The sequence below is a fragment of the Euprymna scolopes genome, chromosome 41 (genome assembly GCF_053919585.1).
Source record: "Euprymna scolopes isolate OS-2025 chromosome 41, ASM5391958v1, whole genome shotgun sequence".
Taxonomy (NCBI): Eukaryota; Metazoa; Mollusca; class Cephalopoda; order Sepiida; family Sepiolidae; genus Euprymna; species Euprymna scolopes.
The window spans coordinates 22,020,360-22,036,384 of NC_136522.1; the positions used below are offsets into that span (position 1 = coordinate 22,020,360).

The 16,025-nt window shown below is 39.6% G+C and overlaps 1 protein-coding gene and 1 pseudogene across 2 annotated transcripts in view; one reads left to right on the forward strand and one right to left on the reverse strand.

Annotated features, from left to right (window-relative positions):
* Positions 1 to 6,519: 6,519 nt before the first annotated feature.
* On the reverse strand, positions 6,520 to 6,748 carry LOC145266818 (U2 spliceosomal RNA; annotated as a pseudogene).
* An 8,459-nt stretch (positions 6,749 to 15,207) lies between these two features.
* LOC145266411 (peptidyl-prolyl cis-trans isomerase FKBP4-like) overlaps positions 15,208 to 16,025 on the forward strand; it is a 49,092-nt gene continuing 48,274 nt past the window's right edge. The window contains exons 1-2 of one of the 2 annotated variants that reach the window (XM_080122075.1): positions 15,208 to 15,352; positions 15,506 to 15,777. In XM_080122075.1, the coding sequence (XP_079978201.1) occupies positions 15,570 to 15,777 (208 nt within the window). In that variant the 5' untranslated portion in view covers positions 15,208 to 15,352; positions 15,506 to 15,569. The remainder of the gene's footprint in view (positions 15,353 to 15,505; positions 15,778 to 16,025) is intronic. The other variant, XM_080122074.1, reaches the window with a different exon arrangement.

The following is a 16,025-nucleotide window of genomic DNA, read 5'->3' on the forward strand; positions in this document are numbered from 1 at the left end:
AAGGTCTCTAGATGTTGGAAAGTCTAATAGTTTCTTCCCTTGGACGGTTAGGCTTTGGAATTTCCTCCCTGTTTCCTGCTTCCCTGGCTGTATTAACCTGCAGAACTTCAAATGTAATGTAAACAGACATCGCTATGCTCAACTCCCCAAAGCCCGTTAGACAAGATCCCAAATAGTAACCCCTTTCGTTCCAAGTAGCAATATGCCTTGTTTGGGATAAAAAGGAGTAAAATATAATCAGAACCAGCATATTAGCTCTGATACAAGATGGCCCACTTAAAAGTAGCCCGATCATCTTTCTCTTAACGACTGACACCACAAGACAAAATGCAATTCTTTTTCCAATAAGATGCCACACGTCTCACAGATCACTGACATTAGTTTGTGACGTCTTTATGGAAGAGAGGAAAATAAGCAAAGGGTTATAGCGACCATGTTCCCTAGACTTGTCATCACGTGATTTTTATACAAATAATCCTCACAATCTAGACCAACTAAAGGAGAACATTACCAACGCTGTCAGGAGAATCACCAGAGAAGATCTACAGGCAGTATCTGCAAACGTTGTTAAATGTGCCCAAAAATGCATAGATGTCAACAGGGAGTACTCTCAGCATCTTTTATCACACTACAGGTCATTTAAGCAATAAAAGAATGTTCCTCCTCTCTACAACATTTTTTTGGAGCTACTTTTAAGTGAGCCATCCTGTATCTTGTTGGCAGGGCTGAATATATCAAAGATTGATGAATTCCTGATGATCAGTTGTCTATGTTGGTTTGGTCACATTGAGAGGAGTAACTCTTGAATAAGACAATGCAAAGATCTTGATATTAACCAAAGTTCTTAGACAATTGAATTTGAACGGAATCGAACCTCGAGACTAGGATTGTAGAGTATCAGAAAAACCTGATGATGATTACGATCTGGAAATGTTGAAGCTGCATGTGAAAAAGGCACTAAGATGATCGCAGACTTGATAAAACCAGATCATAAAAGAAAGAGTGAGTTCAAAAAACCAGGATCTTAGATTGCAAATTGTTATCAGGCTAAAGGAGAATCTCCTATTGTAGAAATAGGGTTGTTAGATGTGTAGGAGGGGAAAGAGAGAATGACACCAGTTGTTAATGACGTGTAGGGATGCAACTGTTGCAGTTTCATGTTACCGCTTCTTCAGAGACAGACATGACTAACACATCACAACTACATGTGCTAAAAATAGCGATGAAGGTTTTTTTTTAACAACAAAGAAAAGCACAAGGCTAATTTTTTCGCAACTAAATAAGACTATTTTTTGGATGGAGAATAAAATATGATATGGGTAGTAAACACCAAAGACATTTTTGCCTGTAAGTAACCAAGGCAAAAATTAATTATAGTCATTTATTTGTTTAGTGACATCATAGCTTGTAGCATGAGCATCTTTTCATGAAACAAGTGGCTTCCCAGTAAATCTCCACCTTGGCCCAAGAGATGAGCACTCGTATCCCGACTTTACTATCATCAAGTCGGCATTCCCAGTCTCTGTAGGAATCAGAAGCAATAGCAGCAGTACTCAAGCAGCCCTTTTTAGGGCTGACTATCACAAACTAATAATGCGATTCTTCTGCTGCCTGTGACTCCCCCTCACAGTCTACCATTCCAATTCCTGCATCTGCTTCAACTTTAGTTCACTCCTGCTGCTTCCAGTGACTCTAGCTTACTCTTACAGAGACCAGCACTGCCAGCTCACTCCTGTAGCTCCAGTGCTTCAAGCACTCTTGTGGCCTCTGACGTCCAGCTACCTGTTTCAGTGCTCACTAATATCCAGCTACCCATACTAGTGCCAACTACCAGTCTAAGTGCCCGTCAACATCCAATACCCCGTCCACGTCCAGCTACCAGTTTCCAGCATCAGATCCCGTCTATACGATTCAGATCAACCTGTGGCACGTCATCCTACCTCAGTGATGCAAGAATTTCAACTCCGCAAGATGTCCGTTCTCACTCCAGACGATCTTGATTCACAGTCTTCATTACCGTACATTTTACCTTTTTTCTTGGTAAAAATAAAACATGATACACATCGTCTTCAACCAATCATCTGTGTTTGTCATCTCTTTTTGCTATTGTTGTTAGTTCTTTGCTTTGTATTTACCTTTTTAATTGTACAGTTGATTGGCACCTTCACCTTTTGATCCCCTTGCAACACCACTTCGATTAGTGAAATCTTGACTGGATGAGACACAAGGGTGTTCACCATGTTGAACACAATCTGTCTCGGATTCATACCCTATTATGTATGGGAGAGATCATTATGAATCGTGACACATCTTTTTATTATATGTTCTTTTATCTTGTACTAACCTGGATGCCCGGCATTGCCCAGATGTTTAGAGGTGTGTGTTGAGCCAAAAAAAATGGTAGTAGGCAGGCAGGCTCGAACCCGTACCTCAAAGAAGGAAAAGAATGTGAAAAAAAAAAAGTGACATCTTTGCTGTTGCGTTCATCGCCAAACCAGAAATGGCAAAGGTTTAAGGCTAGTCAATCGAAAAGAGAGGATGACTTTCGAAAATATTGTCGAAAAAACAGCCCCTCCGTATAGAAAAGTGCCCAGTTGAGAGTGAAGGAATTAATCTTTTTAGCCAATTTTTCGATATTTGTCTTCTGAAGGGTCGAGCTTCAAAATGATACCGATCTCGATTGATTATATACATGTGTATTATATATTTTTTTTACTAATTTTTAATATGTACTGTATCAAATATATTGCTTAGGCCCCGCCATATGGCGATTTTACCTTACAATTCCAACCCCAGGGTTCTACTATAATAAAAAAAAATACAGAAAAATGTTTATGATGTATGTATCTGTTACTGAATGAAGATGTCATTAAAAAAAAAATATGTAAAGTGATCAAGTACTTTTATTAGGTTGGTGCAAAAATAGTGTCGTTTTTTTTTATATATATACGTCAAAAAACGACCCTATTTTTGCACCAACCTAATATTTTCAACTCAGAAAATAAAATTTTATGAGTAAGTAAAAAGGGATTCTCTCACATCGCCATCTTGAAAAGAACAAGGACAAATAAGTCCACAATAATTCAAACTTGTGAGATCAGTCTTGTAATGCTACCAATTTCATATCAATTGCTTTGAATTGTTTAAAAATGGTTTTCTTTATAAAAAAACAAAAAAAAACGTGATGATTGATTTATTGATTTTTGGAATATGACATTCCCATTCCATCATAGGTACGTACATCATAAAGATTTTTTTGTATTATTTTTTTTTTTTTTAATTAGATTGAATTTTTAAGTATTTATCATAAGTTTTTATCTTCAGTATAGGTTATCCGACTAGGGTATTAAGACCATATGTTAAGGTTTTGATCCTCTTCTATTGAAAATGTCAAGTAACACTAGTTGTAATGTGCATGAAAAATATGTGAGGGTAGGGTCACTGGCTCAGTAAGAAAATTGGTAGTAATATAGATCTTGGTGGTCCTTCCATTCTGCAGTCAAACATGACTTAAAAACATTTACTGGGGGGGGCATTAATGGTGTAGGAACTTAGTCCGTTCCAAACCAGAGTAACTCTGCTAGAGAAGAACTGGTCGCAGAAGCCAGAATGATGCTGGAGCTGCATCTTCAGATTGTGTCCCCTGGTAGATGAGTTGAGGGTTGAAGCAAACAAGCAGTTGCCACAGTTGGTGCAATGTCTGTTATGGTGGACATTATCAGAACCCCCTTATCTTGTAGGCCTGTATTATATCAGCACGTTGTTTACGGAATTCAAGAGTAGGGCGGTTGAAACAGGCAAGGTGTTTGGAGTTGGCGATGCCCTGTACAAGTCTTGTTGTTCTATGCTGGACCTATTCCAGGACATCCTTTTCTTTTTTAACTTTGGGTATCAGACCACAGAAGCATATTCCAAGTGTGGACGGAGAAGCAGGAAAGATGTGTCAATAGTTGTAAAGGTGTGTTTGATGACTCTGAGAACCCAGTTGGCTTTGTTAACTTGGAATTTAGCATGTTTATTGAAGGACAGCCTTTTGTCAATGATCACACCAAGATCCCTCTCCTTATCCGTCTCATTCATTATTATACATCATGATGCTTGAATGCTTGAGATTATTATTATCTAGATGCATCGTTGTCCACTTTTCAGTATGGAACTGCATACACATGGTGTTCACCCAGGATTGGAGTTGGTCTAAGTCTGCAGACAGGAGTGTTGGGTATCCTGTGAATAAGCAATGACTTGAAAAATCTTGATATCATCAGCAAACATGAGGACAAAACACTCCAGCATCGCTGAGATATCAGCAACAAAGAGGATAAAGAGAAGTGGGTTAAGAACAGAACCCTGTGGCACACTGCTAGTCACATCCGCCCAGTCAGAGCAAGTTCCGTTGACCACAACTACTGTGGGGAAACTACAGACCCACTGTAGGGTATAGCCCCAAATCCTGAAGATAATCAATTGTGCGAGAAGTCACACATGTGAGACGGTGTCAAAAGCTTTAGCGTAATCCAGAAAGATGACATCAAGTACTAGATTATGACTCAGCGCCTCTGTCCAGATGTCCGAGGTTTCAATGAAGTGAGTCACAATTGACCTGCCAGAAGTAAATTCGTGTTGTTGTTCATAAAGTTGTTTGTTTTTCTTGAGGTGGTCAGTAGTGTTCTCAGATATTAATTGTTCCATGGTCTTGCAAACAATTGATGTGAGCAAGACCGGTCTGTAATTGACCGGATCGGACTTGTTGCTTTTTTTTAAAATAGGGGTTGTGGTAAAAGATTTTCACTGAAGTTACATATCCATTGATGAGACTGGTATTGAACAGGATGCAGAGAAGAGTAGCGAGAATGTGGGCCAGTTCTTTGAGGATCCATGGGTGTATATTGTCTGGCCTTGGTGATTTATCAGTCGTGATGGACTGCAAGTTGTTGAGAACCTTTTCTTTGGTTATGATGACCTTAAGTTCTGAATCCATCATGCCCCAATTGAAATGAATTGTTTTGGGGAAGATCCATGTCTTGACAAGCTTTGGAGACTGACCTTCTCTCCTGATCTGAAATGGAACACATATATCAAATCTGTTACCATGATCGCTGGAAAAATGGTTGAATCATTCTACTGCTCCAGTAGGTATTTCACTGCCGATGCAATCCTCTATCTGTATAAGAGCCAGGTATACATCTGGCCAGGAACTGCTTGGCACGCAGCCCTGATAGAGTTCAAAACTGGCTTTGAAACCTAGTAGGTGTTGCCCATTTCTCTTTCTCGCAACCTCTTTCTCACAAAAGAGATGTTGCAAGCCTGTCTCTGCTCTATTGTTATTTTCATGACTGAACTCCAATCTATGATTCCCCTTTGCCAAACTTTCACAAAAATAACTCCACTTGCTGCAACCACTATATACGATTTCCCCCACTCTCTATCTGTGCCTAAATCTAAATGCAGGTTCCATGAACAAAGCTTCTTTCTCAGAACTCCCCACTTGTGGAACACTGTTCTGCTGGCCTGCTTCCCTCTTTAATACAACATAGTAGCTTTCAAATCCAATGTAAACAAGTTCTTGTTGAGCTGTCCCCATAAATAATCAAATTCTACCCAATTTACAACATTTAATGATTACTACACTACCATTTTACATTCATTAATCCTCATCCTTGAGTGGCCTTCGGGCCTTGATAAGTAGTGAAGACACCGTAGTACTGTTTATTCAGCATATTTGACCTATCCTTATCATTGCAGACAAAAGATTCTTCCCCTTTTCACAGATCTGAGATACCACACTAGGTTGTTCTCCTGCTATTTACATCATTCCAAAAAGCTTTATTGTTGGAACATGTCTCTCTGGCTAATTTGAACTCAAAGACTTTCCTAGGTTTTTCACTTGTATATGAAGCTTCATTCCTGCCTCGAGTAGTTGTGGTCATCTTTTGTGTTGAGGTAGCAGATCCAGGAGTGGTGTTTTTTCTTGATTTTATGAAGAGTAGCACTATTCATCCACAGGTTTTTTTTTGATAGTGTATGGTCCACAATCCTTGTAGGTGTACATTTTTCCACAGTTTCTATAATAGACTAGCCTGGGTGTTTGGCATTGCCCGGGTGTTTGGAGGTGTGTGTTGAGCAAAAAAAGAAAAGTGGTAGTAGGCAGGCAGATTCGAACCTGTAGCACAAAGGAGAAAAAGAATGTAAAAAAAAAAAATGTGACGTCTTTGCGGTTACTCCATAACACGACCAGAAGTTCAGAATCCAACCAATTGCAAAAATGGCTCGCGAAAAATCGACCCCTCCTTGTAGAAAACTGCCCAGTTAAGGGTGAAGGAATTAATGTTTTTAGCAATTTTTCGATATTTGTCATCCGAGACGGCGAGCTTCAAAATGATACTGATCTCTTGAAAATCCGTCGCCTCTGTTAAAAATTTCAAGCAGACATACAAACATACATACATACATTTAAACAGACAGGTTAAATTTATATTATAGCCTAGCCTGGACGCCCGGCGTTGCCCAAGTATTTGGAGGTGTGTGTTGAGCAAAAAAAAAAAATTGATAGTACCTATTTACTATGCCTCCCCACGGGACAGAGTTAGACACCAGGGTCGTTTTTTTAACGTGGAGAAAAGGTACAAAAATAAAAATTGTCTCAGTCGTGAAGGATTTCTCCTCCGCCAAAAGAGAACAAGAAATGGAAGTGCAGCATCTGAAGAACAGATACTACACTTTGATCTTGACCAAAAGGCCAAAAAAAAAAATTGGTAGTAGGCAGGCAGACTTGAACCAATTTTGTCAGGATCCATTGCCTCTGTCGAAAGTTTTTGTGAGACATATATACATACATTTAAACAGACAGGTGAGATTTATATAATAGACTAATGGAGATGGCCGGCGTTGTCTAGGTGTTTGTCGGTGTGTGTGTATAGGGTAAAAAAAAAGTTGGGTAGGCAGGTTTGAACACAAAGCGAAGTTGGAAAAGAAAATGTGACATGTTACCGCTATGCTAAGAGGGCAGAGGAAGTGAGAATGGTTGAAATTAAACGGTTAAAAAAGGCAGGTGCTTAAACGAACGTCTAGGTCAAACATCACGCAATGATCAGAAATGAAATCACGCAATTAATTCTGGGTTCAAACCAGCTGCCCTATTTGTTTGTTTCCCCAAACCAGCTCCCCATAAAAAGGGGAGTGTCCAAATGAAGAGCAATTGTCTGATATGAGCTAACACACATTTTCGCTTTCATATTATAGATGATTCTAGAAAGTCAGTAATTTCTTGCATACTTCTGCTCCTTAGTGTGTGTTTCCAGTTCAAGTGCAGCATAGTTCCCATGTCATTGTAATCCTCTTTATCATAGATGTAGCAGGTCTTGCTAGGGGGAGTATATCAATATTCAAATGAATATTTGAATGAGATGCCCACATGATCACTTGCTGCCAAAGGATCAAGGGTTATTAACTGATCGACCATCTCAAACTCGTTGCCAAACACAAGATCATCATGAGTGGAGGTTTGGTCTCCTCTGAACCTGGTGGGTGCAGTTACATGCTGCAGGAAGTAAGTGTTCCTGATACACTTCACAAACCGAGAAGGTGGGTTGCTAGGAATGACATTCTTGGAAAGTTTGGGCATGGAAGTCCAGTTGGATATGAGATGATTAAATCATCTGTATAGAAGTTTATGTGAACAGTTCATGGAAGATGACCAAGATCTGCACAGATCTTCATCCAATAGGCAACCACTGCTGGGTTGCTACTTTTGCATATATTATATTGCCTCTCCCCTCGATAGTGATCCACATCTTATCCTTCTATGAAGTGTTGAATTCTGGATAGGGTATTGAGTGAGGATTTGACATAGATGCAAGTGCCTCAGGTATTGGTTGCAAACAAGTCACTTGTGAAAAGATCATAGCCAGCAATGTTCAATGTAAGTGTATATCGTACAAGATGTCTTCAATAAGTGTCCAGACTTTTTTTTCGTATGGGCACTTTTATTGATAATACACACATGAAACTCTAGTCCCCTTTGAAGTAATCTCCTCTGGCTGCAATGCACTTGTTGCACCGTTCCAACAACTTCTGAAAGGGTCAACAGGAGTTTTCTTGTGTGAGTGTGTCAATGACCCTCATCACAGCCTCTTTCATCTCCTCAATTGTCTTATAACAACAGCCTCTAAGGTTTTCCTTGAGCTTAGGGAATAACTAAAAGTCACAGAGAGCAATGTCTGAACTATAAGGAGAGTGAGGAACTGTCTTGATGACCATCTTGGTCAAATAATCTGTGACAAGGATGGAGTTGTGGACTGGTGCATTGTCCTGGTGGAAATGTCACTAACACTATTTGAAGAGTGCTGGCCTCTTCTGACAGAATCTCTTCCTGAACTCCCTTACAACCTCAACATAGTATTCCTCGTTCACTGTCTGTCCAGTGGGAACCCAGTGCATGTAGATCATGCCTGTACTATAAAAACAAAAGGGATCATTATAAGTTTCTAATTGGATTTGCTTTGTCTCGCTTTCTTGGGTCTGGGAGAGCCAACATGCTTCCACTGGCAACTCTGTCTCTTTGCCTCTGAGTCAAAGCAGTAGGTCCAGCTTTTATCGCAGGTCACCAGAGCATCAAGAACTGTGGGATCTGAATCGATCAGCTGAACCATTTCCCTGCTGCCATGACAACATCTTTATTTCTGATCTTCTATGAGCATCCTTGGAACAAACATCATGCAAATATTCTACATCTTCAGTTCCTCGCAAATAATTGTGTGTACAGTTCCCACACTGACATCAATCTGTGCACTTATTGTCTCTATACAGACAACGGTCCTTATCCATGAAATTCTTTATTTGGTCAATTAACTCTGGTATTCTGACTTCCTTGCTCCTTCCACACCTCTCATAATCCCTCACAAACTCCCTGCCTTCCTTTGATCTCTTATGCCACTCAAAAACTGATGCTCAATTCATGCAAGATGGTCCAAAAGCAGTCTGAAGCATTCCATATGTTTCTGTGGCATTTTTTCTAAGTTTAAAACATAATTTTATTGCATATGATTCTTCTAAAGTGTTGTCAGGTCCAGATTGCATTTTTGAAATTCACAAACTGTGACAATCAGGCTTTAGTAGGGTGTATTCCAGTTTCTGCTGTAGCAGTTCATTTGAATCTGAAATCATAAAAATTGGTCAGTCATTTCATAAGGTGCATAACAATAACATTGAATTTTCAAGAGTCTACGGCAATTTTAAATGCCTGTATAAAAAAGTCTTAAAACTTATTGAATTCACTTCGCATATGGCTCATCTTGGATTTGATCTCTGTAAGGATCATAATGTCGTAGCCATTAGTGTGAGTAAGAATAGTAGGCTCATTGTATTTGCTCATCATACATTAATATAGTATTGTTTATATCGAAAGGTTTCTTATGGTGTGTACAGTCTGAGCTTGTAGCCTTGGAAATACCTTTATGTTCTTTGATTTTGCTGTGCTGCTGTTGGATCTGGATTATATTCCTGCTCTATGATTCTGCTCCACTTGATGACTCAGTGCTTGGTAGGATCTTCCCTCTGGACCTTCAGAAGCTGAGCCTGCAAGTTTTTTGAGGCAATCCGTTGGTTCTTAGTTAGATCAGGTCTTATGTATACTCTGCTGCAAATCTAATTGCCGCTGATGTGTAATTCCTGGGTTCTGGCTAATATTTGCTAGTTTTCACCAAGAGACTTCAGCCCAGCTTTCGGTAATCTTCTTTTTCCCCTGCTGAGAGGTCCCAGGCAGGTACCCTTGCTAATCTTCACTATCAGTTTAAATTCTTCCTTGATCGTCTCTTGGACAGCTTAGGTGTCCTCCTCAGCTGTGTTTCCAGAAAGTTAAAATTCTTCCTTGATCGTCTCTTGGACAGCTTAGGTGTCCTCCTCAGCTGTGTTTCCAGAAAGTTAAAATTCTTCCTTGATCGTCTCTTGGACAGCTTAGGTGTCCTCCTCAGCTGTGTTTCCAGAAAGTTAAAATTCTTCCTTGATCGTCTCTTGGACAGCTTAGGTGTCCTCCTCAGCTGTGTTTCCAGAAAGTTTAAATTCTTCCTTGATCGTCTCTTGGACAGCTTAGGTGTCCTCCTCAGCTGTGTTTCCAGAAAGTTTAAATTCTTCCTTGATCGTCTCTTGGACAGCTTAGGTGTCCTCCTCAGCTGTGTTTCCAGAAAGTTAAAATTCTTCCTTGATCGTCTCTTGGACAGCTTAGGTGTCCTCCTCAGCTGTGTTTCCAGAAAGTTTAAATTCTTCCTTGATCGTCTCTTGGACAGCTTAGGTGTCCTCCTCAGCTGTGTTTCCAGAAAGTTTAAATTCTTCCTTGATCGTCTCTTGGACAGCTTAGGTGTCCTCCTCAGTTGTGTTTCCAGAAAGTTTAAATTCTTCCTTGATCGTCTCTGTGACAGCTTAGGTGTCCTCCTCAGCTGTGTTTCCAGAAAGTTAAAATTCTTCCTTGATCGTCTCTTGGACAGCTTAGGTGTCCTCCTCAGCTGTGTTTCCAGAAAGTTTAAATTCTTCCTTGATCGTCTCTTGGACAGCTTAGGTGTCCTCCTCAGCTGTGTTTCCAGAAAGTTAAAATTCTTCCTTGATCGTCTCTTGGACAGCTTAGGTGTCCTCCTCAGCTGTGTTTCCAGAAAGTTTAAATTCTTCCTTGATCGTCTCTTGGACAGCTTAGGTGTCCTCCTCAGCTGTGTTTCCAGAAAGTTTAAATTCTTCCTTGATCGTCTCTTGGACAGCTTAGGTGTCCTCCTCAGCTGTGTTTCCAGAAAGTTAAAATTCTTCCTTGATCGTCTCTTGGACAGCTTAGGTGTCCTCCTCAGCTGTGTTTCCAGAAAGTTTAAATTCTTCCTTGATCGTCTCTTGGACAGCTTAGGTGTCCTCCTCAGCTGTGTTTCCAGAAAGTTAAAATTCTTCCTTGATCGTCTCTTGGACAGCTTAGGTGTCCTCCTCAGTTGTGTTTCCAGAAAGTTTAAATTCTTCCTTGATCGTCTCTGTGACAGCTTAGGTGTCCTCCTCAGCTGTGTTTCCAGAAAGTTAAAATTCTTCCTTGATCGTCTCTTGGACAGCTTAGGTGTCCTCCTCAGCTGTGTTTCCAGAAAGTTTAAATTCTTCCTTGATCGTCTCTTGGACAGCTTAGGTGTCCTCCTCAGCTGTGTTTCCAGAAAGTTAAAATTCTTCCTTGATCGTCTCTTGGACAGCTTAGGTGTCCTCCTCAGCTGTGTTTCCAGAAAGTTTAAATTCTTCCTTGATCGTCTCTTGGACAGCTTAGGTGTCCTCCTCAGCTGTGTTTCCAGAAAGTTAAAATTCTTCCTTGATCGTCTCTTGGACAGCTTAGGTGTCCTCCTCAGCTGTGTTTCCAGAAAGTTAAAATTCTTCCTTGATCGTCTCTTGGACAGCTTAGGTGTCCTCCTCAGCTGTGTTTCCAGAAAGTTTAAATTCTTCCTTGATCGTCTCTTGGACAGCTTAGGTGTCCTCCTCAGTTGTGTTTCCAGAAAGTTTAAATTCTTCCTTGATCGTCTCTTGGACAGCTTAGGTGTCCTCCTCAGTTGTGTTTCCGGAAAGTTTAAATTCTTCCTTGATCGTCTCTTGGACAGCTTAGGTGTCCTCCTCAGCTGTGTTTCCAGAAAGTTTAAATTCTTCCTTGATCGTCTCTTGGACAGCTTAGGTGTCCTCCTCAGCTGTGTTTCCAGAAAGTTAAAATTCTTCCTTGATCGTCTCTTGGACAGCTTAGGTGTCCTGTAGGAGACTAGGATATATATAAATACCCCAATCCCGTTACAAGAGAATAATGAAACGAATGAGGAATTGAAGGAAACAAAGGCTCAGTTAATGGATAAGATAAACGTTGTTTATTTGCTATTGAAAGAAATGAACGTTTTAGTTACAATATGTCCGCGCGTATGTGGCCAATGTTCGTTACAGGACTGGTGTTGTTGCAAGAAGGGAAATGTGTTTTCATCTGAAGTTCGGGTCACTATTGTTTGTTCGCGCGTGGGAAGAGAAATAATTGTTGTATGAAAATTGAGAATAGTAGTCCAGCGTGTGTATGCATTGATAAGGAATTAACTTCTGTGGGGGTAGTATAATTAAACAAAGCGTACTTATCTTTTCAGACGACGGGGGTGGTAAGTGGCGGCCAGCCGTGCTACTTCGGTGATATGTGTCAGGCTTTTAACTGGAGAGCGACGACTACATTTATCAAGCTAGCAGCGCGGCGTTTTTGCCTCCTGTGTTTTTCTTCTTTTTCTTCTTTGGTTTGTGTAAGATAGGCATTGTTAGAATTGAAGGCGTCTCGGCTCATAACGTGAGAGCGGAACTTCTTCTTCTTCTTCATCTCTTAAGGTCGGGTGGAAGAATGTCTGTGCGTTCACTGACGCAGCTGGGCGAATCTCCTTTTCTTTTCTTTTTCTTCTTCATTTCTTTAGGTCGGGTGGAAGACTGTCCGTGCGTTCACTGACGCAGCTAGGCGAATCTCCCCTCTCTTTCTTTCTGGTCCCCTCCTTTTATAGTCGTAAACCGGCTTCCAGCGGCCGTGATAATTTAGGCCTTTATTTTCGGCGGGGAGCTCTGCCATTGGTTCATAATTCTTTTTATGGTTTCTTATTTTTCTTTTTCCAAACGGAAGCGATGCGTGGAGCCATGTGCAAACGACGATTTTTTATTTTATCTCTTATGCTGGAGACGTTAGCATCCGGTTGGCATGTTCCCACAGTCCTCCCCAGTTGTGTTTCCAGAAAGTTTAAATTCTTCCTTGATCGTCTCTTGGACAGCTTAGGTGTCCTCCCCAGTTGTGTTTCCAGAAAGTTAAAATTCTTCCTTGATCGTCTCTTGGACAGCTTAGGTGTCCTCCTCAGCTGTGTTTCCAGAAAGTTTAAATTCTTCCTTGATCGTCTCTTGGACAGCTTAGGTGTCCTCCTCACTTGTGTTTCCAGAAAGTTTAAATTCTTCCTTGATCGTCTCTTGGACAGCTTAGGTGTCCTCCTCAGTTGTGTTTCCAGAAAGTTAAAATTCTTCCTTGATCGTCTCTTGGACAGCTTAGGTGTCCTCCTCAGTTGTGTTTCCAGAAAGTTAAAATTCTTCCTTGATCGTCTCTTGGACAGCTTAGGTGTCTTCCTCAGTTGTGTTTCCAGAAAGTTTAAATTCTTCCTTGATCGTCTCTTGGACAGCTTAGGTGTCCTCCTCAGCTGTGTTTCCAGAAAGTTAAAATTCTTCCTTGATCGTCTCTTGGACAGCTTAGGTGTCCTCCTCAGCTGTGTTTCCAGAAAGTTAAAATTCTTCCTTGATCGTCTCTTGGACAGCTTAGGTGTCCTCCTCAGCTGTGTTTCCAGAAAGTTTAAATTCTTCCTTGATCGTCTCTTGGACAGCTTAGGTGTCCTCCTCAGTTGTGTTTCCAGAAAGTTTAAATTCTTCCTTGATCGTCTCTTGGACAGCTTAGGTGTCCTCCTCAGCTGTGTTTCCAGAAAGTTAAAATTCTTCCTTGATCGTCTCTTGGACAGCTTAGGTGTCCTCCTCAGCTGTGTTTCCAGAAAGTTAACAATCAGTTTCAGCTTCCTTTGTTCCAAGTCTTCAAGCTCCTTCAATCCCTCCCTAAGGCTTCTTGTGTCTGGGGTTGGTGAATGGATGTTAGTTTTGGTCAGTTTGGTTATCCTTTTCTCCATATTCCTGATAATAGTGTATATCTCTGCATTGGCATTAACATGTCTTTGTTCTATGTCTGCTATGTCCTGAATACTGGTGTGATTCCCGGTCATGGTCCCAGCCTGTTGTTCTTCAATCCAAGCTAGCCAAACTACTTTTAAGATTGTCAATGTTCTGGTCAGCCATTTTCATGCCGGCGTGTAACTTGGAGAGAGTTGTTTTGGACTCCATATTAGCCATGACCAGAGAGTCCAGAGTTGCTTTGATCTCAGTGTTGGCTGTGACCAAAGGATCGAATGTTTCTCGCATTGCTATCTGGTCTCTCTGTATAACCACGACCTGCAGCTGCGACTTTCTTGCCCCCTGCTTGCAGGAGGTGCAATACCATGTAATATTGTTATGATCACGAGAGATGGCTTCATACAGTTTAAGTATTATTTTTTGGCACTTGTCATGAAACCGGAACAGACATACCTCACCATCTACAGCTTTATCATTATCAGACACCCTCTTGTCACAAAAAACACACTTACACCAAACATTGGAAGCTGGGCCAGAGTTAATAGAAGAAACAGTGCTATGTGCAGTAACTATAATCAGGGTTGCAGCGTTGTTAGATATGCACTAATTGGACAAAAGGATGAATAGAGGGAGCGTTGCTAGTAAGAAGATCTAGGGCCATATTATTGTTTATTTTTATGTATCATTATTATTATTGTTTTTTATTATTATTATTATTATTATTATTATTTAAAAAAAAAAATTTTTTTTTGTCTTTATCTTTTATCCGCTATTTTGTAAAGGTGTTAATAATAATTCCATATAAGTTATCAAATTTACCAAATTTTCATTACTAATGATTACTATATTGTCCAATTTCTACTGTACACTCTTTAACCCTTATCCTTGAGTGGCCTCTTTGCCTTGATAATGTGGTGATGCCTATGTAAAAAAAAAAAACAAATATTTTCAAATGAAAATTTAGCGTTCTAAATAAAAACCTACAATTTTAATTAACCTTTTTAACATATATAAAAAAAGTAAACATTTATGTAAAATATTTAGCTTATAATAGTGACTATTTTAGTTTGCTTGTTAAGTTTTGGCTTACAAGCAAAGTGAAGTATTGGTTTGATACTACATGTGACGGGTTTTTCTTATTTTTAGGTTAGATTCTAAATAAAAACATAATTTTTATTTCATTTGAGAAGAATAATCGATTTTATCCAACATTTGGGTAAGATAATAATAATAATAATAATAATAATAATAATAATAAAAGCAGCACACTAAGGCGGTCTCGACAGTACAATTAAAGCGACAAAGGAGAGAAAGAAGGGTTTTTTCTTAGCGTTGCTTAGCAACGCCGCCCTCCCCATCATCACACAAAAGAGCGAGTGGTCACATGACAAACGTAGTAGTAGTTGTTGTTTAAACCATTTATTTAAAAAAAAAATGTATATTGTTTTTTTTATGCAATAAATAAATGGTTTAGAGGAATATGTTGCATATTTTATTTACTTAAATAAAATAATAATTAGAATTAAAAAAAAAAAAAAATCTGAATTTAAAATCGGCGTTTACCGGAAAAACGGGTCACGTGATCAGGAAAATTCTACTAAGTTCCAGAAATAACAAAAAAAAAGCACAAAACCAGCGAACTGCATGATTTTGCGGCCGACTAGTATATCTGTAGCACCATAAAAAGGTAAAAATCAAAAGGAATAATCTCATTAAATCTCGAATAACAACATACATAATATGTTAGAGTTCATATTATTATCTCAAAATATCGATTTACTCGAATAATTTGTTGTAAAAAAAAAAAAAGGTATATATTTGATCCAATTTTTCTTTGCAGCCTTTGAAATTCGGCTTCGAAATTAAAGATTTGATTTTTTGGGGATCGCCAAATAATTTCCAAAATGACCCAAGATGAAACTGCGAGTATCGATGTGACTCCGGATAAGGATGGGGGCGTCTTAAAGGAGATCCTTCGGGAAGGTTCTGGTGATGAATTCCCGCAAACTGGAGACAAGGTGTATGTTCATTATGTCGGAACGTTAACCGACGGTACCGGGTTCGATTCCAGCCGGGAGCGAGATGAAAAGTTTAGCTTTAACTTGGGAAAAGGTAAAATATTATTCATTATCATTTGCTTTGATTATAGTTGGCCTTTTTTTTTCTTTCTTTTTTTTTTCGTCTTTTATGGGGCTAAAATATGGGGCCCACTTCCTTATGATTTTGCGCAAATTAACCCTAATTTTAATTTTATTTGATCAACCATAAAGTGATGATGCGATTCCGAAATAATTGCTACTAAGGCAATATTGGGTTTAAAGAAGAGCATGTTTTAATTTATAATGAAAACATTCACCAGC